Raw genomic sequence first — 26553 nt, forward strand, 5'->3', positions numbered from 1 at the left:
AAAACATTAATATGAGTACAACAAGAGATATTTTCATCTCTCTGAAGATGTTCAAGAATGGGCCTGGCCTAGAGGAAAGGATGTATTAAGTGAGTTCCTTCCATCCCTAAGAGTCCCATGATACCTAGATATTTTATTTATATATATATATATATATATATACATATACACACACAGTGAAAATCTATACTTTTGGCTATATTACTTTTTAAAAATTATACTGATATTACATATAAAAATTATCATTTTCCAAAACTTTACACTAAAAGAAAGCAAAGTTCTAAAGACTACAATCCTCAGGAACTAGAGAAAAAAATAAAAAGTGATCTTTGGAATAGAAGAATTAATATGAATATTATATATCTGTTTCCTCTTATTTAAAAACACCAAAAAGCAAGAAAAAAATGAAGAAAAAGAAATATTCTTAGCATGCCATGTGGTAGATGTTTACATAAAAGTATACAAATCTTATTTACCTGTTTGCTATGGCAGATCTCTATTAACCTCCTATGGATGGTTAATATGGAGACTTTGTTTTCTATATAGTACTTAACACATAATATAGTAAGCATCATACTAATAATAAGCAATATTCAGTGAAGCACATTAGCATACTTCTTTTTTTTTATTAAGTTAATTTTAAGTTAAATTACGAAGGTAAAAGAGTAGTTATTTTAGCTTTATATTTGGGAATTGTTTAAAAGATGCTGCACAAATAGGTTCTGTGAGCAAAGAGTGCAGTCCTCATCTAGAATTACAAGATAACAGACTCACCTCCATAGTAGAGTCCTGTAGCAGTGCACATACGCCATTGTCCCTGATACATTCCTGCTATGCTGGGACTGCACATTTGAACGCTGACATCTGCAATTTCTTGGGGTTCTAACGATCTCACCATCACCATGTTCACATGTCCAAACTGGTCTCCCCCAACATACTTAAGACAAACCCCTGGTGGCCAGGCCTCTGCTCCTGAGTTTATTTAAAAAAAAAAAAAATTAAGACATTAGTGATTTTCATGCTTAGTGTGCTTTGTAACATGTCTGCAACTTGAAATAATGGCTCAAACTTTCTATAGTCTCTCTTTCACACACACAAGTTATTTCCTTGAATACTGTATCATTTTCACAATTAGCCAGAAAGAATAAGCATTGACAAATAACCTCAAATCAATGAAAGATGAGTTCACATCTTCAAAAAGACATATAAGCAGAATAAAACAAGTGCTCAAGAATAACAAACACAGGACACATATCATACTATACTGAGTATACTAAGAAACCGCAGGTACAAAGGGTAAAAAATGTCATCCATCTACATCGATAAATCTTTGATGGCTTCTCTTACTATTCAAGACTTACTATTTGGTCTTTAAACTTTTTAAGCTGCCCCTAAGATGAAACTGTCATTTTGTTCATTTTTGTTCATCGAGTCTTCAATTTATTAACATTTGCTGAGGGCTGGAACAGTTGGAATCACATACATATTTCCCAATTAAAAAAAAAAATTATTGCTTTTATTTCATTCCTGTGTCCATTAAGTTGAGAGATACAAAGCAGAAATGTGGTATGAGAGTCAAGTGGCAATTCAACCTTTTTGGAGTTGACATATTTACTAAAGAAAAAAAAAAAAAAAGAGTCCAGCACTACTGGTCTGACAACCAGTGTAGATGTTCTGTGAGATACAAAAGGTTTTGGCCAACAACTCTCAAATGTATAAAAAAAAGCTTTAGCAAAGATCCTCTGAAAACACAGAAACCCTGTTTTTAGAACACATTTTAACTTATTTACAGAGTATCAATTTGGTAAAAATAAACAAATAAATGAAATTCAGAGCAAAACCTCTCTGTGACCAGTAACCCTCTCCCATTCTCTTATGTATGTTATTGTTTTTTCTTCAATTCCAAGGACTAGAAATTACCTAGCAGATTACAAAAGCTTTGGACATAGGCATGCTATTCAATTAAAAAAACAGTGAGTTATGAGAGAAAAAAATTTACAATGAAGAGGTAAAGAGGCTAAAAGCTGGAAAAACCTCCAGAGAGTTGATGATACAATTCTTAGAACCACAACATTAACAAATAATTCTACTTTGGAGAGCCCGAGACAAATTTACTTTCCTATTTACTGATCAAAGTTGTCTAGAAAAGGGGGGGGAGGGGTTTCTAATTTAAAATAGAAGGTTCAGAAGAAAAATATACTTGATAAGAGAAAACTTAAAAAAAAAAAAAGAGGAAAAATTTTTATGGGAATACATATGAATTTGTAGGTATAAAGAAATCTAGAACAAAAATTACTAAAATATCAAATATGGAAATGATTCTCATCTCTCTCTTGTTTAGACTCTTAAATTTCTCAAACTAATTTTTTTTCAATGAATTAGCTTAAGTGTGAGGTACTTAGCACTGAAAAATAAATACTGAGTTTGAGGACAAGGAATGAAGTTCCACAATAGCCTTCCTCTCCCTCCTATCCCAAAGTATAAATGACAGTGGAGGATGTAAATAAGGAGAAAGCCTCTTTCAGAGCTATTTTTTTTTGTTTTGATTTGGGTTTTTTTGGTACTTTGATGTGTCTCCTTAAAAGGGGGGGAGGGGAAAGGTGCTAGCCAAGGTTCTATGAACAAAAGGCAAAATAATCAATGGCAATACAACAGCAAATATATTAAAGAAGACATACAAGTACTATTTTTATTTCTATTATATCATAAAGGACATTTGTGACCTAGCAAGTATATATTATTCAGGAGGAGAAAAGTACTTGATATAAAATAATTCCATAGAAAAGCAGCTATTTGTCAGACCCTAGATACACAAGGCTGGAAAGTATAAGAATGTGGAGGATCACAAAATAGGCATTCTGTTTTGGGTAATTTTTAATTCAACCTTAATAGTAACCTGGTTCACAAGAAAGCTCAAAGAACCTAGAAACTTATCCTAGCTAGCAAACAACTTTTATGGACAAGGGTATGATCTGTTTGGGGGTACAAGGTTATTTGTAAGATATTATACCAAGGAAAATAACAGAAGATTATAAGCAGTATCACTTCAAAAATAGTTTAAAAAGCAGCTGAGAAAAAAAAAGTTGTACAGACATCTTGGTATAATTCCAGTTAAAACTGGTTTATTCCAAGAACATATGAAGATGGAAAATTACATTTTTACAATGATGTATTCCCAATGGTAACAATGGTGTAAGAGTCCAAATGTAGCACAGTTCTAACTTAGTATCTGATGTATGTGAATTAATTATAACAGAATTTAAGATAAAACTAAGAATGACTGATAGTCTTTAACAAATACCTGTGTGCTAGAGGCAACAATTTTTGAAGGAAATGTTTCAATCAATTCTCAGTATAGATGGAAGATTCCAAAAGAATGAGAAAGATCACAAATCATTCTTTTATACACACACACACACACACACACACACACACACACACACTTTCTCTCATCTCTCTCTCTCTCTCTCTCTCTCTCTCTCTCTCTCTCTCTCTCTCTCCCCCCCCCACACACACACACATACACAACACTCTGCAAGTATATAATCCTTACTATATTGATTGTTTTTCCTCAACTGTTTTATTTTATGATAAGGAAGGTTACCATGACCCAGTATAGAGACAAATGAAATGAGAATGATATAAAAAATAAAAAGCATTATTTTTTTAATTTAAGTAATCAAAAAATTATCATCTAATGATTCATATACTTGTTTTCTTAGCATTATTTCCTTCTTTTATACATACATACACACACACAATTTTATGAAAAGGGCCTGTGCACACCGTGCTTCACAAAACCAAAAGAAGAGAGGTAGTCAGGCTTTTGCATATTACATTTATACGAATGAACAGTATATAAAAATATAAGATATCCCACTGATTTTTTTTTAAGCATTTGATTTGGTAAGCATTTGACCTCAAAACCTTTCTGTAGACAAGACATTTCTCAGATATACAGGGAAAATATACTAAATTCCATAAAAGATACAACTTGTCTCATTGATCAATCTGTTAAATATGAACATCAAAACAACATGTTAAAACAGGAAAAGAAGACATATGTTTGCTAGTTTATTCATCAATGTAATGGAAGATCTTCCACCTAATAAACAAAAGGGAAATTTCCTAGAGAGACAAGAGTCTCCAAATCTATTTGTGGATGAAAGTGTATAAACTGCATTAATTCCCAACACTATAAGCCTCTTCAGAGAAATCTGCAGTAATATATTGAGGGTGGGGGTAAGGGAAAAGGAAGAAAGTATTTTTATAGCACCATTATGTGCTGAGCACATTATGTGCTAAGTAGTGCTTTCACAAAAAAAACTTTTTTGATTGTCACAACAACCTTTCAAGACTATCATTCCTATTTTTCGGTTGAGGAAACTGAGACAAATAGCAATGAAGTGATTTGCCCAGGATCACACAGTAGATGTCTGAGGCCAGATTTGAAATGAGGTCTTCCTGACTCCAAGCTGGTACTCTCTACTGTGTCATCTACTTGTCTCTTTGGTTTGGTCCAATCATTGGGCAGGGCAGGGGCACATGACATAAAGCATGTCGAAGACATAATGCCCAGATTATGATATACTTACTGAGTTCATCCATCCATCCATCTATCCATCTATCCATCTATCTATCTTAGATCAGTGCTGCCTATGATTAATAAATTAGGCTCAGAACTGAGTGATAAATTAGGCTCAGAACTAAGTAAGAGAAAGAAATTGAGCTAGACAGAATTCAAAACATCATACAGAGATCCACAAATTGTTTTTGATTGCATAAGTTTTTCTCTCAACCTTCTTCCATAGACACTATGCCTATGAATCAACAAAAAGCTCTTAAGAATTAAAATTAGAGAAAAACCCAAATAAGACAAACACATAAGTGGATGCAAGCAAACTATAGCATATGACTTAAAAAAACCTAGATGTTACAAAGAGAATAAAAGGCATTATTAATAAGTATGGCAAAAAAAAAAAAAAAAGGCAGAAAGACTAAGCTAACCAAAACAGCATATTATTATCCCCAATCCAAAACATTAAAATAACATATCAAAGGGTTCCAACATGTTGCAGTTTAAAATTTTGTGTGAACTCACAGCTCTTTCAAACTATGTGTGTTATTTTAAATCGGTTTCTTCAAACCAGGAACAACCTAGAGGTTACTCTATAAAGCTATTTTAAAAATAGACAAATTTCTAGTTAAAAAAATAAAAATAACTCTTAGTACTTTCTATCCAACTGCCAAGGAAATTTTTAATCATCAGCAACTCTCACTTAGAAAAAAAATCAACACTCATTAAAAAAAATTTGGTATACAATACAAACCCTGAAAGTCAGACTAAAATCCAGGAGTTCAGATTCCTCATTCACAGTTGACATTTTAAAATTTAAAATCTGAGCCCACTGCTGACACTATTTTCCCAATACCTCTAAAGACAGCCAGCTAACTGCCAAATCATGAGTTTACCTGGACTTATATAAACTTATTTTTTTTCCTGCAACACAGTACTAAACATTCTTAAAAGGAACTCTAAACAGCCAATTTTAAAAAAATCAATCAACAAGATTTTACAAAGTGTCAATTATGTTTCACTGTTCTAGGTGCTAAAACTATGAGTAACTCATAGGAACTCCAAGATTTTAGGCATAAGTCATTGGTTAAAATAAATAAGGCTTTGATTAATTTGGGGGGGAGGGGAAAATGGAGTCTGACTTTTGGCAAAAGAAAATTAAATGGCTTGTAAAAAACTGCTCTCATAAAGTCAAAGACAAATGAATTAGTTTTTTATTAATTAACATAATAAATCATCCGTGCTAAAAAGTTACTCATGAACAGGGCCCAAATTGTAGAATCATTGTAATATCAGAGATAAGGACTAGCCTGGTGATTTCAATGGCTCATGGAGTCTTCACATAAAGAAAAATCCCCTAAAAAGTAAGCAAACATCTTTAATGCAACAATACCTAGTCTGAAGAAAGTTGCTTTGGGGACTGAGAAATTAAATGACTTTCTCAAGGTCATAATCAGCTGAAGCTTGAACCCAGCTCTCTACGCAGTGCCTTTCTAATATCACTAGATTCAAAACAAGTAAAGAAATCAGCATAGACATAGAAGAAATTAAGAGACATAGCATATTTAGCAGGTAATGGGGCTAATCTCTAAGTCTCTAATATCTGGGTTAAAGTTTTTATCTGACACCTACTGTAGGTCCAGAGTTAATCACAGATCCCCATAGTCCCAGGGATTCCCAAATTACTATGAAATAGTTATGGATCAGCAGTGTTTCCTCAAAGGAAAATTAATCTTCATTCCCCATCTCCCCCCACCCCCCCAAAAAAAAATTTGGAATGGGAAAGCCAAAACAAAACACAAAAGCAAGCTTTGAACAAGAATCTCAAGAAAATTACAGAAATCTGATTTTTCCTTCCCTCCAGAAGCCACTATGTGCATTAAAATTAATGTATCATTCTTAAAAACAAATACCCATCATAAAGCAGAGTTAATTCAAGTTTCTTATTTATTAACTGTACTGATCCTTCAATTCAATTGTGACTATTTTCTAAAATGTGTGAGAAATACTATACATTAAGACAGGTTGAAGTTCACTTTACTAGTCTTCAGATTTTTCCTTAGTGGAAAATATAAGCAAAAAGTTAAAGCAAGTCTTTCTGGGTTTTATTCTGAGTCCAGAATCAGATCATCATTCTAGAACTCAATTACTGCCTTCTCCACAGGTTACAAGTAAATTTTGCCCTCTTAAAGGAACTTCACCCTCACTTATGAGAGAGTCCTTATTAACAGACTTTTTACTTAATAGCCACTTACTAAGACTTCACTCATTCAAAGTTCCTTCATTAGCTAATAGAACAGGCATTAAGACTAGAAGTAAAACCCCAATTCACATTTAATACACATACATACACACATACACACACACACGGGCCAGTAAAGAGAGATATAATAGTATTTAAATGTAAATAGTATTTATAAGGAACTGCTTATTTGGATTCACTGTTAAGAAATGGAGTACAGTAAACATTCCCTAAAATTAAGATGTTTCTATATGCAGTCCATTCAACACAATGAAATTTTGTTTCCCGATCAGAGCTTTCCTTCTTTATAAGAATTTTTGGCCCCAATTCCATAGTACAGTTACACTGCTGTAATATCATAGACAAATACTCAGGCCCCAGGGAACAGTTTACAGAATTATCCTTGTGGTACCAAATGACAAGAAATTTTAAAGGAACTGACCTTTATCCAATTTTGTTCAGAAAGACAAGTCTTTATTACACACACTAGTAATACCCTGATAATGAAGACTATTTGGAGCAGAACTAAAATGGGAAACAGGAGAAGGTAAAGTCACTAACACATACACAACTTCTCTTCTCCAGTTCCTACATGGAAGTTCAAATATGTTTATATGCTGCCAAGTCACAAGTGATTCAGTGGAAGAAAAGAGAATAGGAGAAAAGATTTCAATTATTTTTCCTAGTCAGGGACATTGATTTTCAATGGTAGTGATCTTTGTTCAATATGGCAGTACAAGAAAATATTGAACCATGTTTAAGAAGAAAAACAAAATTACACAATCATATAGCTGAAATTAAAACATTTACCTCTTACTTTTATTAAATTTTAGTTTAAGGAGAAACCAAAAGTTGTGAGCAAGGGAAGCTCCCTGGCCACACATTTACCGGAGTTTTGTATCCGCCAGGTTTTTGTAAATTGGGTGTCAGGAGGTATCGATTCCCCTTCTCCTATGGTAACATCCTCAACAAAGGACATAGAGGGCACGCTGATGTTTGGACTCTCAAAATCATAGTAGGCTCCAATAGCTGCTTGCAGGTTCCTGCAAATCAAGAGAGAATGAAACACACTTCAGTCCTAGTGGAGTAAAGCCTTCCTTAAGAGAATTAAATCTATCCTTTAGTAAACTGCAGTAGTTTACTATTATCAAACTTAATGGAAAAGACTTCTTTTTCCAGTTTTTATGACAAATGCTCATATTCCTAACAAAAATCTTCAGCTTTCCTCACTGTTACCAAGTAACAAAAGAAAAAGTACTTCCATTAACAAAAGATTACCAAATACTAAAAGAAATGAGAGAGAGAGAGAGAGAGAGAGAGAGAGAGAGAGAGAGAGAGAGTGTGTGTGTGTGTGTGTGTGTGTGTGTGTGTGTGATGGGAGGGGGAGGGTTAGAAGACAGAGAGGCAGGGAAATAGAGAATATGAATCAGAGATTGTTTGTACTTAACTTTGAAATATGAAAATAATAAATTAAAACCCCATCATGTTATTACTAAGTACACACTACAGGATTCATAATTTCATTAACACCAAATGTTAATTATATAGACTGTTGAAAGAAAAATACTCAGATTTAAGATTTTTTCATTACTATTTTTTTTAAATCAAAGAAATGTTGGTAATTACATTAATTGCTTATTTCTTCTACTAGGATTAGTAGAATGAAGACCCTTCAGCAAGCAACAGTGTTACATTATCAGGTAACGCATATGGGCTCCTTTAAAGTGTTTATAAACACAGCACACTGCCAGTGTCAGACACGCCATTACCAACAATTTATTTCACACCAGAATGTTCACCAATGCTGCAAATGTTTGTAGCTGCAGAGTTTTATGTTTCCTAAAATGGCCAGCACAGTCAAACGTTATGAAATGAATTTCTCCAACAACAACCAATTTTGACTAGTATTATGTCACTGATATGCTAAACAATTTATATAAAGCAAAAGCAAGGGCTAAGGTTCAAAACAGATCTTATTTACTGTATCAGATTTTGAAGCATAGATTTTGGAGTCAGTGGAATGGAATAGGAAAGAAAAACAGTGAGGATAATTATTGACTAAGTTATTTCCCATAGTATCTATAACCAAACTTTTTCTCAAGCCACTAATATCTTACTTTTACCTTTCCTCATAGTCATTAAAAGATTTCACCATCTCACAATTCACTCAAAAAAACTGAAATCTTCACGGAATCCTCTCCTTCCTAATTCCAAACTTCAAAACCCTTCAATATCATTCCTCTTTCCCCAATCTCTCACTCCCTTTGCTACAATTTCAAAGGATGAGTAAAAATCCTTTCTTCTTGCTTATGAATCTTTGATCACACCTCCCCTTTTCCTCTTCCCTTAATCTCTCTGGAGAGTCAGTCCTTTTTCTCCTCTATTTCTAATTTTCAATCTCATCAGATCCACTATACCCTAAACCAGCAGCCTTACAAACACATCCAGATTTCTCTTATCTTTAAAAAGCCTTCACTTGACTCTCTCAAGCTATCCTAGCTCTCCTCTCCTTTTCATAGTCAAATTCTTACAAAATTATTTAAACACTAAACTCAGTTTAAGTGCTACCTTTCTGCAAGAAGCCCTTCCCTCAGACTTATGGGTTCTTCCCACAACTTCCCATAAACACCAGAATCTTCATTCTTTTATAGGCAGGCTCATAGGTCAAGTATTTTCATCTTCCCCCTACTTCCAAGTTCCTTTTATACATAATTTTTCCTCAATAAAACATAAGCTCCTCAAGAACAGGAACTATTACTCTGCTTTTATTCCCAATGCATGCACACTGCTGGCACGTGTTTTGTGATTTGTTTGCTGATGAGGCCCTTCCAGTGTCTCAAAGCAATTAGTTTTGATATCATACCCCAACACCTACTCTCCCACAAGCCCCCATACATCCTCTCCTTAAAGAGAATATTAGATTCCTGGGGACAGAAGCTGGTTTTTGTCTTTATATCTTCAGATCCCAGTACTATGCCTTATATTTACTTACATGGTAAGTACTTAATACTTGACTGACACACTTAACTTCAACTATCTTCCAACTACTTCTCTCCCCAAAAATTACTCACAGATGACCTCTTCTCCTCTTAGATATTCATTTCTCCCTGGGTTTTCACAACAAAGCACGGTTGTGGTTCACTTTTTTTTTTTTTTTTAATAACTTTTTATTGATAGAACGCATGCCAGGGTAATTTTTTACAACGTTATCCCTTGCATTCACTTCTGTTCCGATTTTTCCCCTCCCTCCCTCCACCCCTTCTCCCAGATGGCAAGCAGTCCTTTACATGTTGAATGGGTTACAGTATATTCTAGATACAATATATGTGTGCAGAACCGAACAGTTTTCTTGTTGCACAGGGAGAATTGTGGTTCACTTCTTAACTGCTTGATATTTTATATTCTCTTCTGCATGGTTCATTACTCTCCATTCCCTCCATTCCAATACTTCCAATGAATAGATATATCTATGGACCTCTTTCCTATGCACCTTCTTGGTGATTTTATCAGTTCCTATGTGTTCAATTATCTTTACAGAAATGACATCCAACATACACATTCAGATCTCATTTCTCTCCTGAGTTCTATTCCCAGATCTCTATTAGCCTGCTAAGATCTCCATCTGTAAGTTATCCCACAACCACCTAATGTTGAACATATCTAAAATCAAATATAACTTTCTAAATTCAGCTGGTTCCCTAACTTGTTTCTACTGAAAGCACCACCTTTCAATCACTCAGGTCAGCAACCTCAGTCATCCTTGTTTCTTCACTCTTCTCCATCCCACCTATCCCATCCTTCCAGCCAATCAGTTAAAGAATCTCAAACCATTCTATTTCATATTTCTCATATCTATACTGTTCTCTCATCTCATACCACAACAACCTTAATTCTGGCCCCCATCACCACACAAACTATTAAACTATTATAAAAGCATTCTCCCTGTCTCAAGTCTATACTCTACATTCCAATCATCCTAAAAGAATACATATGACCAAGATATTCCACTACTCAAAAAACTAAAATGAGTTCTAACTGCCCCTAGAATATAATACATATGCCTCTATTTGGCACTAAAGTCCTTCATAATGTGATTCCAATCTACAGTCTAATATTCCCCACTCACTCTCTCTGAACATCAGACAAACTGCCCTTTTTGTTGATCTCTACTGCAAAATATTTCACTATCCGACTCTTTATTTCATAAAATTGTCTCCACCTAATCTACGTCTTCAAACTCCTACACATTCCTCTAAGGTTCATCTCCAGTGCCACTTATTTCAAGAAACATATCCTGAGCCCTCTAGTTGTTAGGATTCATTCACACTGTTTTAGTTTTAATATTTTAACATGTATAACATATATTGGATTGCTTACTAACTAGGGGAGGGGGTGGGGTGAAGGAGGAGAAAATCTGAAATACAAGGGTCAATGTTGAAAAATCATCCATATGTTTTGAAAATGAAAAGCTTTTTAAAAAAGTATTAATTTTATAATCATCATTCACTTATCTGTGAATATATATTATCCCCCTTTAGCAGAATCTATACTCTTTGGGAACAGTCTATTTCATTTTTGTATTTGTATCCCAGAATTGATGCACAGTTTACATATTTAGTGTAAGTCTTGTTGATTTTTCGGTTTGCTATTCTTTCAAAAGTTTCATTTTTGGCTTTATTTTAAAGGAAACAAGGTTTCCTGCTGTCAATACGATTGTTTCTTACTTCAATTCCTCAACAAGGAGCCTGAAAAACTGTTGTTTCCTTTATGGTCTCCTGGCTATAAAATATACTTTAAAGTAAAGAAGCTATTTATGTTTCCAGGCCTGATGCCAATTCCATTCTCTGTCTTGTGTCACATTTCACCACTTGGTCCCAACATTAAGATGAGACTCAGAATACTGCAGAAAGTTAAAATACTTTCCAGATGCAAATTAAAAAAAATTTTTTTTGCTATTCTACCTAAACAAGTTGTCACCTCCACGATTTGTTCTCAAATAAACAAAGCAAATGATAATGCTTATACAGTGCAGGTTGCTGAGCCAGGCAAGGATTAAACAACTATTTTTAGGGTCAAACTGAAAATGAAAGTAAAAGCAGAAGCCTGGAAGTAGTAAGAATGACACAGCAAATTTACTTAAGCTTAAAGTTGAGAGAAGATTTTTTTGCCAAAATGTACCTAGAAAGATACAAAACTCAGTGATCAAATAATTTATATTACAATCTCATTGGGTTAGGCAACAGTAGGAATGCAATCTCTCAGGTTTCAATTCCTGAGCATCAACAGACAGACCTACCACTGTTGTATGTATCTCCAGACTTTTGACAACATATGCAGCTTAGTACAAAGAAATAAATAATGACTTTGGAGTCAAAAGACCTGGGTTCAAATACCACCTCTACTACTTATTAAATGTTTGACTATGGACAAATCATTTAACATTTCTTGGCCTCAGTTTCCTCATTTGTAATATGGTAGAATTGTTGAAACTAGATGGTCTAAAGTTATAAATCCATGATCCTGTTATAGCAAAAAAAATTTCAGTATCAAAGTCAGCTGAGATGATTACGATTTCCCTTTACCTCCTCTACAGGCTTGCAGTATATAACCTAGAATTCTGGACAGCAGGAAGAGCTTTACTTCTAGATTATTTAAGTACCTTCTTTAAAAAACTATACTAGGACTCTAATTCTGAATGAAAAACACCCTCTATTCTTTGAACAAGCAGAATTTTTAAATAATAGCTTTTTATTTTTCAAAATACATGCAAAGATAATTTTCAACAGTCACCCTTGCAAAATCTTGTATTCTAAATTTTTCTCCCTCCTTTTCCTAGACAGCAAATAACCCAACATTTATCATTTATCATGCTGCACAAGAAAAATCAAGTCAAAAGGGAAAAGAAAAAGAAAAAAAAAAAGCAAGAAAACAACAGCAACACCAAAAAGATGAAAATACTATGTTGTGATCTACCATTCAGTCACTATAGTCCTCTCTCTGGATAAAGATGGCTTTCTTCATCACAAGTCTATTAGAATTGTTCTGAATCACCTCATTGTTGAATAAAGCCAAGTCCATCACAATTGATCATCACATAATCTTCTTATTGCTGTGTTCTCTCTTGGTTCTATATTCACTTCACTAAGCATAAATTCGTTGTAATCTCTCCAAATCTTTCTGAAATCAACCTGATCGTTTCTTATAGAACAATAATATTCCCTTACATTCATATACCATAACTTATTCAGCCATTCCCCAAGTGATGGGCATGACTCAGTTTCCAGTACCTTGCTACTACTAAAAGGGCTAGTACATTTTTGCACATGTGGGTCCTTTTTCTTCTTTCATGATTTCTTTGGGATACAGACTCAGTAGAGATACTGCTGGATCAAAGGGTATGCACAGTTTGTCCTTTGGGCATAGTTGAAATGGCTCTTCAGAATAGTTGATTCAGTTCACAACTCCAACAAGTATCTCTAGTTTTCTCACATCCCCTCTAATATTCATCATTATCCTTTGCTATCATCTTCAATCAATTTGAGAGGTATGAAGTGGTACACCTCAAGAGTTGTCTTAATTTCCATTTCTTTAATCAATAGTGATTTAGAACATTTTTTCATATGACTAGAAATGGCTTTAATTTGGCCACAAATTCCTTTCTTCTCCACAAATCTGAGAGGTCCACAATCAGTTTCAACAAGCAGAATTTTAAGTGGTAGATAATGAAACAATCCTGAATTGCCGATGTATGTTAAATACCTCAGATGATGTATGTTAAATCGTATTTTGCTAAACTAACTAAAAGTGCCAAAGTCTTACAGCTAATGCAACACCAACAGGGACAACCTGATTTTTAACTGAACTTTAAAGTAGCAATTAAAAGAAAAGCCAGGAGAAGCTAATCTGCTTCAGTCTAGAATGGAACAGACGATGTACTTAGAATAGAAAAATAACTTCAGGTAAGAAATAGAGCTCAGAGTTAAGAAAGGGATGTTTGTGAAATTCCTAAATGGCGCTACTAATCAATATGCAAAATCAAGAACAAAAAGAGATGTTGAAAACTTTATTTAAATGTCTACTGTTTACACATCAGAATCCCCATTTTTTAACAGCCAAATTATTAAATTTACTCTTACTGGCTCTATCTACTAAACTTTTAATTTTGTCAATTACCAGAGCTTCCTCTTCCCTCAACCTGAGTCTTTCAAAGTAAAAATAAAAAAATTAAAAAACATTTTTGAGGCTTACAAATATTACTCAACAATCTGTTAGAAATTATTCTTTCCTCATTACTACCAACTTTTAGCTAATAAAAAAAACTAACATATCTGAAAGTAGAAAAACTCAAATATCAACATCAGCCTCAAATTCTTAATATAACATTTTGCTGTTTGATAATAAAACTAATTTTAATGAATCAGACGTCAACTTCTTAAACAAGGATTAAACTTTGAAAATTGGATGGGAAAAAAAATTGACATATGGTTTTTTAACTCAGGTGTACTCAACTGTACCATCTTTATTCCTTTATCCTAATGTCATTTCTCATATCCCTCTCTAACACACAAATCAATTTAAAAAGGAAATAGGAAATTAATTTAAGACTAATTTTTAAGTCTGATATCTCAAGTGAGAACTGAACTCTCAAGTTTTAAAAGATTTCAAACTTCCTTTTTACAATGTTTTTACAAACATGTCATTCTTCTAAGTCCAGCCTAGGATTCAAAATCTAGATCTGAAAAGGATCTTAGAAGCTATCTTATATAAACCCCTTCATTGTAAATGAGGAGGAACCTGAGCATCCCAGAAATGAAACAAAATGCTCAGAGTCATAGAACGAATTGACTAAGTTTTCTGTCCATTAGTACTGAGCCATCATCTCCACAACATTCTTTGTTGGAAACCCACAGCCCATAGCAAATTTCTCATCACTATGGGCTGGTGGTGCTTGTTTTCTTCTGTGTTTAGACAATCTCAACTCCACTGTTAAATTCCATTTAATCTGTGAACTTTTCAGTCTGACTTGGGTTTTTTCCACTTTTAAAGTTCTACTTGACTGACCTTTGCTGCTGCTTTTCAAATACTTTCTCAATATCTAGTTTTGTCTTATGTCCATATCTACCTTGCAACCCACTGATTATGACCAAAAATTTCCTATATGCCAAACCTCCACCCATTTTTCAAATACTATTTTTAACCACTCAGGTGTGGATATAGACCAAAAAAATTTTTTTGTTTTAAATTATAATCAATATTTCAGAGCAACAAAAATGTAGAGTCATAGTCCTAATAAGAACTAGCAAACCTCAAGAAAAAATAAAAGATGAGAGACAAAAAAAGACTTCTTATGCTGGGTTTTGCTTTTGTATGTTTTTAAAGAAACATTATAAACGATTCATTCATTTTAAAGACAAAGATTCTAATCTATAAGTGTTACAAGTATTTAAAAAAACCCTATTTCCCTTTCATATTATGATCATTTATTCAATTCCACAATTAAGTAAATGCTTAGTACACAAATTAAAATTTTAAAAGGGAAAGGCCAACAGAAAGACAAGCAATATATAAACCCGAGCACATTCAAAAAAGAGAGACTGAAAAATACAAACTCTCTATACAAAGACTTACATCTTCATGTAATCTTATAAGAAACTGTCTTTTCAAAAAATTATAGATTAATTTTTTTCAACTGTAGGAATACATGAAATCATCTATTGTACTTGCTCTAAGAGCAAAATGAAATAAAAGCTAATTAACTAGGCAGTGGACAGAGTGCTAGACCTGAAATCAAGACCACCCCTGGTTCTAATCTGCTTCAGAGAAGGTGTAAGAAGGGGAAAACAATATCATCTACTTCTCAGAGTTGTTTTGAGGATTGAGATAATATTTGTAGAAAGCCCTGCAAATCTTAAACCCAATTATCTATCTTGTGTTTCAAATCTCAACTGGCCATTTTTAAGACAGCTGATGATTCAGTGGATGGAATGCTGAGCATGGAATACAAATCATGTAATCTGTTTGTTTCATTTTCCTCTTCTGTAAAATGGGGATGATAATAATAGCACTTTACCTCATAAGGTTGTTGTGAGGATCAAAGGAGATATTTGTAAAAAGCACAATGCCTGGCCCAGAGTAGGTACATAGAAATGTTTTTTTCCATTCCCTGTAAGTTCACTGTTCCCTGGCATAAGCTTTATTGGGGGGAAAAGAGAAAAAGAGAATATACCTAAGAATGATACCAAGCACACAGAAGGAATCTATTGAAAATCTGATGCCAATGAAAATACAAATTACTTAATCAAACACTCTCCAACTCTAATAGCATCCCTGATTCTCTTCTCTGACCTCTCTCCCCATCTACTGGTTCCTTCTGTTCCTTACAAACATGCTTTAGTCTCACCATTTCTTAATAAATCCTTGTTATATCCTATCATGGCCACTAGCTGTTACCTTGTATGTCATCCCTTCCCCACTAAACACCTTGAAAAACGAACCTGAACTGGGTTACTTCCACTTTCTCTCCACTTCACTAATAAGCCCTCTGCAATATGACTTTTAATTCAATTGAAACTGCTCCATCCAAAGATAGCAATGCTCTCAATTGTTAAATGTGATGATTTCTTCTCAGTCCTTCTTGATTCCTTTGCAGCATTTGACACTGTTGCAAGGAAAGAGTAAGTATTTATGTAACACTATGGCCCAGATACTATATTAAATAAGTAGACACCATTATCTGCATTTTATAGTTGAGGAAACTCTGGCAATTGTTAATTGTCTTCCCAAGGTCATAAAGCTACTAAGCGTCTTAGACCAAATTTGAACTCAAGTTCTGACTCCAGGCCCAGTGCTCTATGTACTATGCTACCTACCTAGTTGCTCTCAAGATTTCTTATTCTGTATCTCTCTTACATATACTCTTTCCTTTCTTATGTGATACTGCACTCTCCCAGTTTTCTTACATTATCCTTTGCTAGCTCTTCATCCATGCCTTACAAAAGGTGAGTGTCCTTTGGTCCTTTCTTCGCTCTATATACTAAGGGATATCCATCAACTCTCCCAAGTATTCAAGTATCAGCTGACTTCTGAATCTATTTATCCAGGCCATCTCTTACTTGAGCTCCAATCCCACATCACAAACTGTCTATTGGCCATACGAACCTTGATGTTTCATAGTCATCTCAACCTGAACATGTCCAAAACAGAATTCATTAACTTCCCCTACCAAATCTATTTCTTTTTCCACATTTCTCTATTACTGTAAAGGGCATAACCATCTTCCCAACTTCACAATCTCAATGGCCTCCTCAATTCCTTTCTCGATCACCCTACATTTCCAAATAATTGTGAAATCTTGCAATTTATTTCATTATCTCCCATGTACATCTCTCCCCTTTTCTCCAAGACAACCCTTGCTCTCAGCCAGTACCCATACTTTCTTCTCTGGACTACTGCAATAGTCTCTTGCCTCAAGTTTTCCCCTTATCTAAATGTATCCTCCACACAAATGCCAAAAAGCAATTTTCCTACAACAAATATCTGAGCACACCATTCCTCTATTTAAACTCCAAAGGCTGCCTTTTACCAATAAAATCAAATACAAATTTCCATTTAGCAGTCAACCTTTCACAATTGGCCCCTTGCTATCTTTCCAAAATTTTTTACACATCATTTCCTTCCATGACTCCACAATCCAGCCACACTGGCCGACTTGCCTTACACAATCTTCCATCTCTCATATCTCAAGGTTTTTGTATATTCTTCAAGCCAAGAATATTTCCACATTTATCATGCTATACAAGAAAAAAATCAGATCCAAAAAAAGAGAAAGAAAACAAAAAAAGCAAGCAAACAACAACAAAAAAGATGAAACTAATACTATGTTGTAACCCACATTCAGTCCCCATAGTCCTCTCTCAATGCAGATGGCTCTCTCCTATCACAAGTTTATTGGAATTTGCCTGAATCACCTTATATTGAAAAAGGCCATGTCCATCAGAGTTGATCATCACATAATCTTGTTGCTGTGTTCAACGTTCTCTTGGTTCTACTCACTTCACTTAGCATCAGTTCGTGTAAGCCTCTCTATGCCTTTCTGAATAGTGTTCCATTACATTCATATACCACAACTTATTCAGCTATTCCCCAACTGATGAGCATCCACTCAAAGTTTCCAGTTCCTTGTCATCACTAAAAGGTATATAATATGTTTGCATGTGTTGGTCCTTTTTCCGGTTTTTTATGATCTCTTTGAAACATCTTTTTTTTAAAAAATGAACAAAAAAGTACATAAGACCAAAAGGACAAATACATACCAGATAAGTTTTAAAGTAATGCATGAAACTGTTATACACCTTTTTAAACAAAAGCAAGGGATGTGAGACGTCCACAGTTGAACATATGATCAATTTGCACTGCTGTGTAAAAATGCTCATTTTTGGTGTTTAAGTTTAAAAAACACGAATGGAATAACCACTGCAGGACTATAATAAGTAGAATTATATAATCAAGGATGTAAACTTGAAAAGTTATTTTGCTACAGTATTGGAATGACTTTGAAAGCATGAAAATGGAATGGTGAACAGAAGGATGGTCAGAATAACTTAAATTTTTCCAGGTTTTCAAACAAAACACTTATGATAAAACAGAAAAATAGTCAAATTCATATGTGGTTGAAGAAAAAGTCAAATGAAGCTGGCAACTGATTAAATAGATGATATAAAAAAAAGGGAACAGAGATCCTAAACTGCATTGGGGGATGATGTCCCTCATGTTCAAAGGCATAGAAATGCCCTGTTTGGTGCCCCTGACCCATTCAAGACTAGTGAGGAAAAATTTCAATTTGAGAGAAAGTAACATAAGCACACAATGACAATCAAAGCAAGGCGTTTTCTTATCATGGGGCCATATTTCATCAGAAATATTATCATGAAAAACACTTTGGCTACTTTCCCAACACCTTTCAGTCTTGAGAAAAAAATTTCTATAGCACTTTTGTTCTTTTTGCTCTACACCTAATGAATTTCAGTGTTAGGCTGAGAAGTCAGGCCTCCTATTTGAATTTTCTTTTTCAATGGTTTGATTTGAGATAAATTAAGATGGACTGGCCTCAGAGTTTCAGAAATAAAAGAACAAAGAAATCCACACGGTACAAATGTTTGCATTATAAACCAACTCTTTATAGTCCTCTCTTCCAAACTTTACTTTTTCTGTTAAAGGCAGAATTTCCCAATGTTCCTAACTTGTCATAACATTACATTATGTAACCTAGCATCGTCATAACACCTCACTCTCAAGCTCACATGATCTTTGTCTTTTCTACCTCTATATCTCTGCAGAAAAGCCCTTCTAGCCCTTCTCTACTTCATAGAGCCAATACTTTCAGGACTTCCTTCACCTTCTCCTTCCTGCAATGGTCTCTCACATGGCCTCCCTGCTTCAATTCTCTTCCCACTCAAATTCATCCTTCACAGATACCAGGCTGAGAATTCGATTGTGGAGTTGAGCCTGCAATTTCTTTTGAGATACTTCAGGACACACTGGTCTGTGACCCCAAACCTTTTGGTGTCCCTAACATAAAGATGGTTTTCAATATTTATTTTTGTAAGGTTCTAAATGTCAATATTCCCCCCCTCTTCCTTCCCTTATCTTCCCACTCCACCCCCAAGATAGGTTACACACACAACCATTTTCAACATATTTCCATATGATTCATGTTGGGAAATGATATTAGAATACACAGGAAAAACCATGAAAAAGAAAAAACAAAACAAAAAGATGAAAACAGTATGCTCTGATCTACAATCGATCTCCATAGTTCTTTCTCTGGATGCAGATGGCATACAAAACACTCTTTAAAGAAATAAAAATAGACCTGAATAATTGGAGAAATGCTCATTTAGAGGCCTATATAATAATTTAGGTAAGAAGAATAAAAATGACTTATGATCAAAGAAACAAAATGGACAATTCTGATTTTACAAAATTTTAAGTTTTTGCACAAAATCAATGTAAATTAAAATTAGAAGGAATGCCCCAAATGACAAATAGTCAAAGGATATGAAGCAGTTTTTTAAGAAATCCAAGTTATCAATAACCATTATGAAAAGATCCTCTGACTTATTAACAATCAGAGAAATGCAAATTAAAACTGCTAAGACCACAGAATCATCAGACTGGTAAAGCCAGAAAGGAAAAAAACAGCAAATATTGAATTGTGAATTGGTCCAGCCATTCAAGAAAGCAATTTGAAAATAAATGCCCCAGGTAATTAAACTTGTGCATAGCCTCAGACCCAGCAATAACACTGAGAAGGGCAAGAAAGAAAGAGGTAAAGGTTCTCTGTAGCAGAGCTCCCAGTACAATGGCTGAACAAATTATCCTATATAAATGCAACTGAACATTATACCATAAGAAATGAGAAAATTAATGGTCTTCAGAAACATCTGGGAATAACTGTGTGAAATGCAGAAAGATTTATATAAATAATACTCTAAAGATAAACAGCTTAAAAAAAAAAAACCTGAGAAATTTGAGCAATGCAATGAACAACTCTGATTATAGAGGACTGATATCATAAAACTTGCCAACCATCTCTTGACAGAAATGTGACAGACTAGAATTGCAGAAGAAATACATACACACACACACACAAAATCAATTTAGGAAACTATTTGCTTAATGTGTGGAATTAACTGAGTAAAAGTACTTTCTCAAATAGACAAAACTATACTTTAATTGTGAGGAGTCTTTATAACAATTAGAGCTATAACTAAAATTGCAGGTGTTTGTTCCCTTCCTGTTTCCCACCTACCTCTTAATTAGCATCTAAGTACTTCTTTTAAAGGTGATGATGGCTTTGAATACTCTTATCTGAGGATATCTGTTTGTATAGCAATTCTCTAGGGAAATTTAAATTGAGCTTATTATTATTGACTTTTTTCTTTTGTTTCTAGAATAGACTTTCCTGTATAGGGTGTAAGCCTGGACTCCCCTAAACAATGGGAGAAAAGGCCAAGGAAAGGGGGGGGCGGGGGGAACTTTTCTGTGTAATGTTCTCTGGTTCCATTTTCTTGGGTCTCTGGAGCAGCCTTCCTTTCAGTTCAGTAATCACCACAAGTACAGATAGGTGTTAAAGTCCAAATCCTTTGTTATCTCTTTCAAAGTCTTGAGTCCTTTCCTGGGGCCCTGTTAGCTTTCTTAAAGGCCTATCTCTCTCTCTCTCTTTCTCCTTGGTTCCAAGAGCTTGAGCTCCCGCCTGTTTTTTCTGCCTTTATGTCCTCTGAATTTCTCCAAATCCAAAGGTTTGTGCTTCAGCCTCCAGCCACCACAAAGGTGGACTATGGAATGAATCTGTCTCAGCCTCCGAAAGCTTCCAGTGGGACTGCCTTCTCTGCCTCTGAGAGCTTCCCCTCTGTGGCTCTCAGTCCCTGCTTATATGTTCCACACTAAGTATACACCAATCATTCACTAGGAAACCATTATTTGTTGTAGGACAATCATCTCCTCAATTGTCTCCTCAATTCCACTTAGTACCTTGTTTTAAGTTCTGAGCCATAACACTTCTTTTCCATTTAATTTGGTGTTTTGCAGTTTATGCTTTATACTCCTTTTTCAGACAAACACTTTGTGAGATGGGAGATGCCTTTTCTCGGGAGATCCTTATTAAACCTCTTTTTGCGTTTTCTTACTCTGAAAGTCTGACTGTTTTTGTGGTCGATACTGCCCCAACACATTTAACAACAAGAATTTAAAGCGATGCCTTCTAAAATGTTTCCTATGTAACTTAAGCTTTTATTTTAATTAGACTTCTTAGCTTTTGTCACAAAGTACTAGTGGGTCCCTCTTCTTGTTTTCAGACTCAAAATTATACCAAAAAAGAAAGAAAAATACTTATAAAACCAATTTTGGAGACGGTTGCTAAATGAAAGTGATGTAAATTGTGTGTCCTCTTTAATCTGGGGGGGAGGGGGTCTGATGTAAACTGTGTCCCCCTTTGGGGGGAGGAGTACTGCTGACTCTCAAAACTCTCTCAACCTCTGGGAGGGGCACACCCTTCCCAGACAACTCCCAAATAAGTAATCTCATTCAATTGGAAATTTCGGTCTGGGGTATAGTCAACGTCCTCCATTGAGTTGCTCAAACTGCTCCCCAGCTCCAGGCCAAGACTAACCCAATATAACCAAGGGTTTGTCAATCCATCTTTGCAGAAGTCTTAACAGGATTTCTGCTCACTGATGATATTTTCTTCTCAGTGTAAACCCATCTTTCCTAAATTCCTTATCAGGAGTTTGTCTGCTAAGAAAGCTGTCTTTTTAATGTATTTTCTTCTTAGTGTAAATAAATACCCTTTTGCCACAAACTTCGGGTTTGTGAATTGAATTTAACATATATTTTGACATATTTAACATATATTGGACTATTGCCAGCTAGAGGAAGGGGGATGGAAGGAAGGAGGGGAAAATTTGGAACAAAAGGTTTTATGTCAAAAAATTACCCATGCATAAAACATGTGGCCTGCCTCTTCTTGCAAGAAAAAGAGGAACACATTATTAAACAGGTCCAATGTATCCGTTTGTTTTATTTAATTCTCCTTTGTTAAAAGGAAAGGGGTACAAGGACAGAGAATTACTAGCTACTGACAACAATATAAAAAATTAAATAAAATATTTAGATCAACACTTATACTATATGCCACAATAAGGCTCAAAATAATGTGATCTATATGATACATACACATGTATGTATGTATGTATGTATAAATATTTGTGGGGACATAAAGAACTATCTTTTACAGTTACAGCTGGGGGAAATTCAAAATTATATGAATAGTAGAAATTTCTGATAAGAAAACATACTATATCTTGATTATAGAAAATACAAATGGTTTGGGTTTTTTTGCACAAATAAATCCAATGTAGTGAGAAGAAAAAAAAATTGGGGGGAAAATCTTTACATCAAATACCTAAAAATCTATTTATAAAAATCTATTTATCAAAATTAAACAGAGAAAGGTTACAAATAGTTTTCAAAATTACAAATGCTATCAACAACCATATGAAACTGTTCCATATCACTAATAATGAAAAAAAAATTGGCAATAGAGAATAAAAGACAAAAATATGCAATGTTGGAGAACTGGGGGCATCCCCAATCCTGAGTCAACATACTGATGTCAAGAATCAACTTAGTTTAATGTTATGCAGGAACTCCTAAATGCAATCTACTTGCCTTAACCTTTACAGGGGATAAGATTACTAGATAAGATTACTAGTGAGTGGTACTATATTCAGAGATAAAGGTATACATAGATATTCAGAGATAGGTTTGGATATAGGTATATATACACACCATTGGTGAGTTAGTGCAACTTCTGGAAAACAATTTGTAATTATTTGAGAAAAACTATTTAAATTATTCATCCTACTACTTTTCCATATATCCCCAAGAAAGATGACTAAAAAATATGTATCCTGACTCAGAATAAACAAGAGAACCACGAAGATATATAACTCAATGATATATAAGATATCACGTATCTGCCTCTAAGCAAAGAGATATAACACTATAAATTAAGAATGTCATATAATTGAAGTATCCAGCAATATTGCTTAACTTTTTTTTATTGTGAAAAGAAAATTAATGAGAAATAAATGTGACATTAAAATTAAAAAAGCAGAGAGAGAAAAGGCAAGACAAGAGATAAAGGTGAAGATAAAATCAACTAAAAAGCAAATCACCATCTCTCTAAGCCTCAGTCTCCTCATCTGTAAAATTAGGAAAAGTAATTCTAGGAAAAATAAGTGCTGAAAAAAGACATATGAGACAAGAAGAATTCCATTATAGACATGCTGGATTTGATATGCTGGTAGGATATTACTTTCAATAAACAGTTGGAAATAAAACCTGGTCTTTAGAGAGTTTAGAGTTAGAGAAATAAATATGAGAGTTATCTCTGCATAAAGTTTGATAGCTGGAAAAGAACAAAAGTTAGAGCAGTGTCTTGAAAAAAGCTCGCATCAAGCAGGTGGAAGAAGAAAACCAAACTATAAGGGAGGTCAAATGCCAAGTCACTTTAAAAAAAGGGGGGGGGGAGGAGAATTGTAAACAAGAGTTGCAGAAAGGTTAAAAAGTATAAAGAGAAAATATATTTTGAATTTAATATTTAGTAATAATGCATTTTGATTTCATTATTAAATTACTGGTGACTTTCAAAAAAGCCTTAGAATAGAGCACAGTAATGAAAGCTAAACTGCAAAACTGAGTTATGCAGTTGGATAGTAAAGAACAGGGAATCAGAAAGATCTGAGTTCAAATTTATAAAAAATAAGCCATAAATAAATAAATGATCAAAAGCTCTGTGCCCAAAGGGTTGTAAATTCATGCATATCTTTTGACCTAACAATACCACTACTAGGCATGAATATCAGAGATTCAGAAGAAAAAAAAAAAAAAACAGGAGAAAAAAAGGAAAATGACAAAATATTCATAGCAGTTCTTTTCAGAACAAAAAAAAAAAAAAAGAGAGAGAGAAATTAAGGGGATGCCCATCAACTGGGGAATGGCTTAATAAACTGTGGTAACATGTTTCTGATTGATTACTGTTCTCTGGGAAATGATGAGCAGGATGCTGTCAGGAAAAAAAAAAAAACACACCTAGAAAGTCCTCTATGAACAATGCAAAATATACTGTATGCAAAGTAATAGCAACATTCTGGAATGACCAGCTGTATTTTGACTTTTGTTATTCTCAGTAATAAAATCATCCTCAACTACTCTGAAGAACTTATGGTGAAAAATCCTATCTATACCCAGAGAAGGAATTAGTCGTATCTCAATACAGATTGAAGCATTCTCTTTAACAAAAAACAAAACATATACATACATCCACACACATTTCCTACCTCCATGGACATTTATAAAATGAGAATCATAATAGTACCTAACCTTTCAGGATTGTTCTAAAGATAAAATCAGATAATATTTAGAATACTTTACACATTTAAAGCACTATAGAGGGGTAGAAGGCACAAGAATACTTTCTTTTTACTTTTTTTTTTTTTTGGCCAGGCATTTGGGATCAATGACCTGTCTACAGTCACAAAGCTAGGAAATATTACGTGATGTCCTAATTTCAAGACTAGTGAAATCTTGCACCCACTAGTTGCTCCCTAACCTATTCTTTCTAAAATATTTGACAAAGTATGATGGAACAAGGGATCTACAAGTTGTCATTTTGAGAGGAGAGAGGACCTGAGCCTATTTATTTTTTTAAAACCTTGAAAGGACCAATAAATGTCCTTCATATCATAGTTTTAAGCAACTTAAGGGACTCATCCACTTCAAAAGTAATTAGGAGGAGGCATTTGTGGGCACTGTTCACAGTTTGCAAACTGCTTCCTGAAAGATTTCACAACTCCCAACTCTGATTGGGACTTCAGAAAGCCAGTAATGAAGTTTGTGCTTTCTGCCTTTTGACAATTAGGTAATTAACTAATCATACAGAATTAGACACATATGTAGATTTATTTTCCTTGACTATTTGTTATAAGGGAAATTCTCTATGGAGGTAAATGAGAGAAGCTATGAATAAACAAAAATTGATTCAAAACCAAAAAGGAAAATGATAATGAAATATTAACAAACATGCATCAGAATTACACAATGACTTTGTTGTTGGCTCAATCATTTTCAGCAGTGTCCAATTTTGTGACCCCACTTGGGATTTTCCAGGCAAAGATACTGGAGTGTTTTGCCATATCCCTCTCTCTGCTCATTTTTACAGATGAGGAAACTGAGACAAACAAGAGTTAAATGACTTGCAATAAGTGACTTGTGCAAGATCACACAGCTAGTGTACAAGGCCATAATTGGAACAACTTCAGGTTGATGCTCTAGCCATTTCGTCATCCAGCTGCCCTACACAATGAAAATAATATAAGTGAAAAGAACTACTAAAAAAAAAAAAAAAAAAAAAAAGCAAAAGCAAATAATGCAACATTTGAATGAACAAGACACCCAACAACTCCCTTGAACAGGTAGGAGGATCCATAAGTGTTACAGTACAGTAAATGTATTTTCAGTTAAACTTCTTTCTCCCTCTTTTTAATGGATTTTTAAAAATATACAATTTATTATAGAGAATGGGTACCTATGAAAGACAGAAAAAAATAGTGACTTTTTTATAAAAATTTTCTTAACTGTGGAAAAATATACATAAGAAAAAGATTTAAAAGGAAATAGAAAAGTAGAGCAATTTTGTTAATAGTGTTAAATTGAATATATACTTCAACCCCATTTCCCCATTCAAAGTAACTATAAAGCATACAACGTATTTGGGAGTCAGTCACTCTACTAAAGTACAGACTCAATCACAAAAATGTTCTTTAAAGAACAATCTAAATAATATGAATATTCATTTTCCATATGTGAATGGTACAAAGAGAATAATGACAATACTACTGAAGGTAATTTACAGATTTAATAGTATAATCTTTTTTTCCCTTGCTGAGGTAATTGGGGTTAAGTGACTTGCCCAGGATCACCCAGCTAGGAAGTATAATTGTCTGAGGCCAAATTTGAACTCAGGTCCTCCTGACTTCCAGAACAGGTGCTCTACCCACCATACCACCTACCTGCCTCGATTTAACACTATAATCAAACTACCAAAGGATATTTTACAGAACTACATAAAGATGAAATTCATCTGGAGGAACAAAGAGCTACAATATCAAGGAAA

At 34.2% G+C, this 26553-nt stretch overlaps 1 protein-coding gene across 4 annotated transcripts in view; it reads right to left on the reverse strand.

The window, feature by feature from the left end:
• Positions 1-26553, reverse strand: part of ILRUN (inflammation and lipid regulator with UBA-like and NBR1-like domains) — a 186626-nt gene that overhangs the window by 107132 nt on the left and 52941 nt on the right. For all 4 annotated transcript variants that reach the window (XM_051996440.1, XM_051996439.1, XM_051996441.1 and 1 more), the window contains exons 2-3: positions 7707-7861; positions 775-972 (exon numbers count right to left, since the gene is read on the reverse strand). In XM_051996440.1, coding sequence (XP_051852400.1) covers positions 775-972; positions 7707-7861 — 353 coding nt within the window. The remainder of the gene's footprint in view (positions 1-774; positions 973-7706; positions 7862-26553) is intronic.

Source organism: Antechinus flavipes, chromosome 4 (genome assembly GCF_016432865.1).
Source record: "Antechinus flavipes isolate AdamAnt ecotype Samford, QLD, Australia chromosome 4, AdamAnt_v2, whole genome shotgun sequence".
In the NCBI taxonomy this organism is placed as follows: Eukaryota; Metazoa; Chordata; class Mammalia; order Dasyuromorphia; family Dasyuridae; genus Antechinus; species Antechinus flavipes.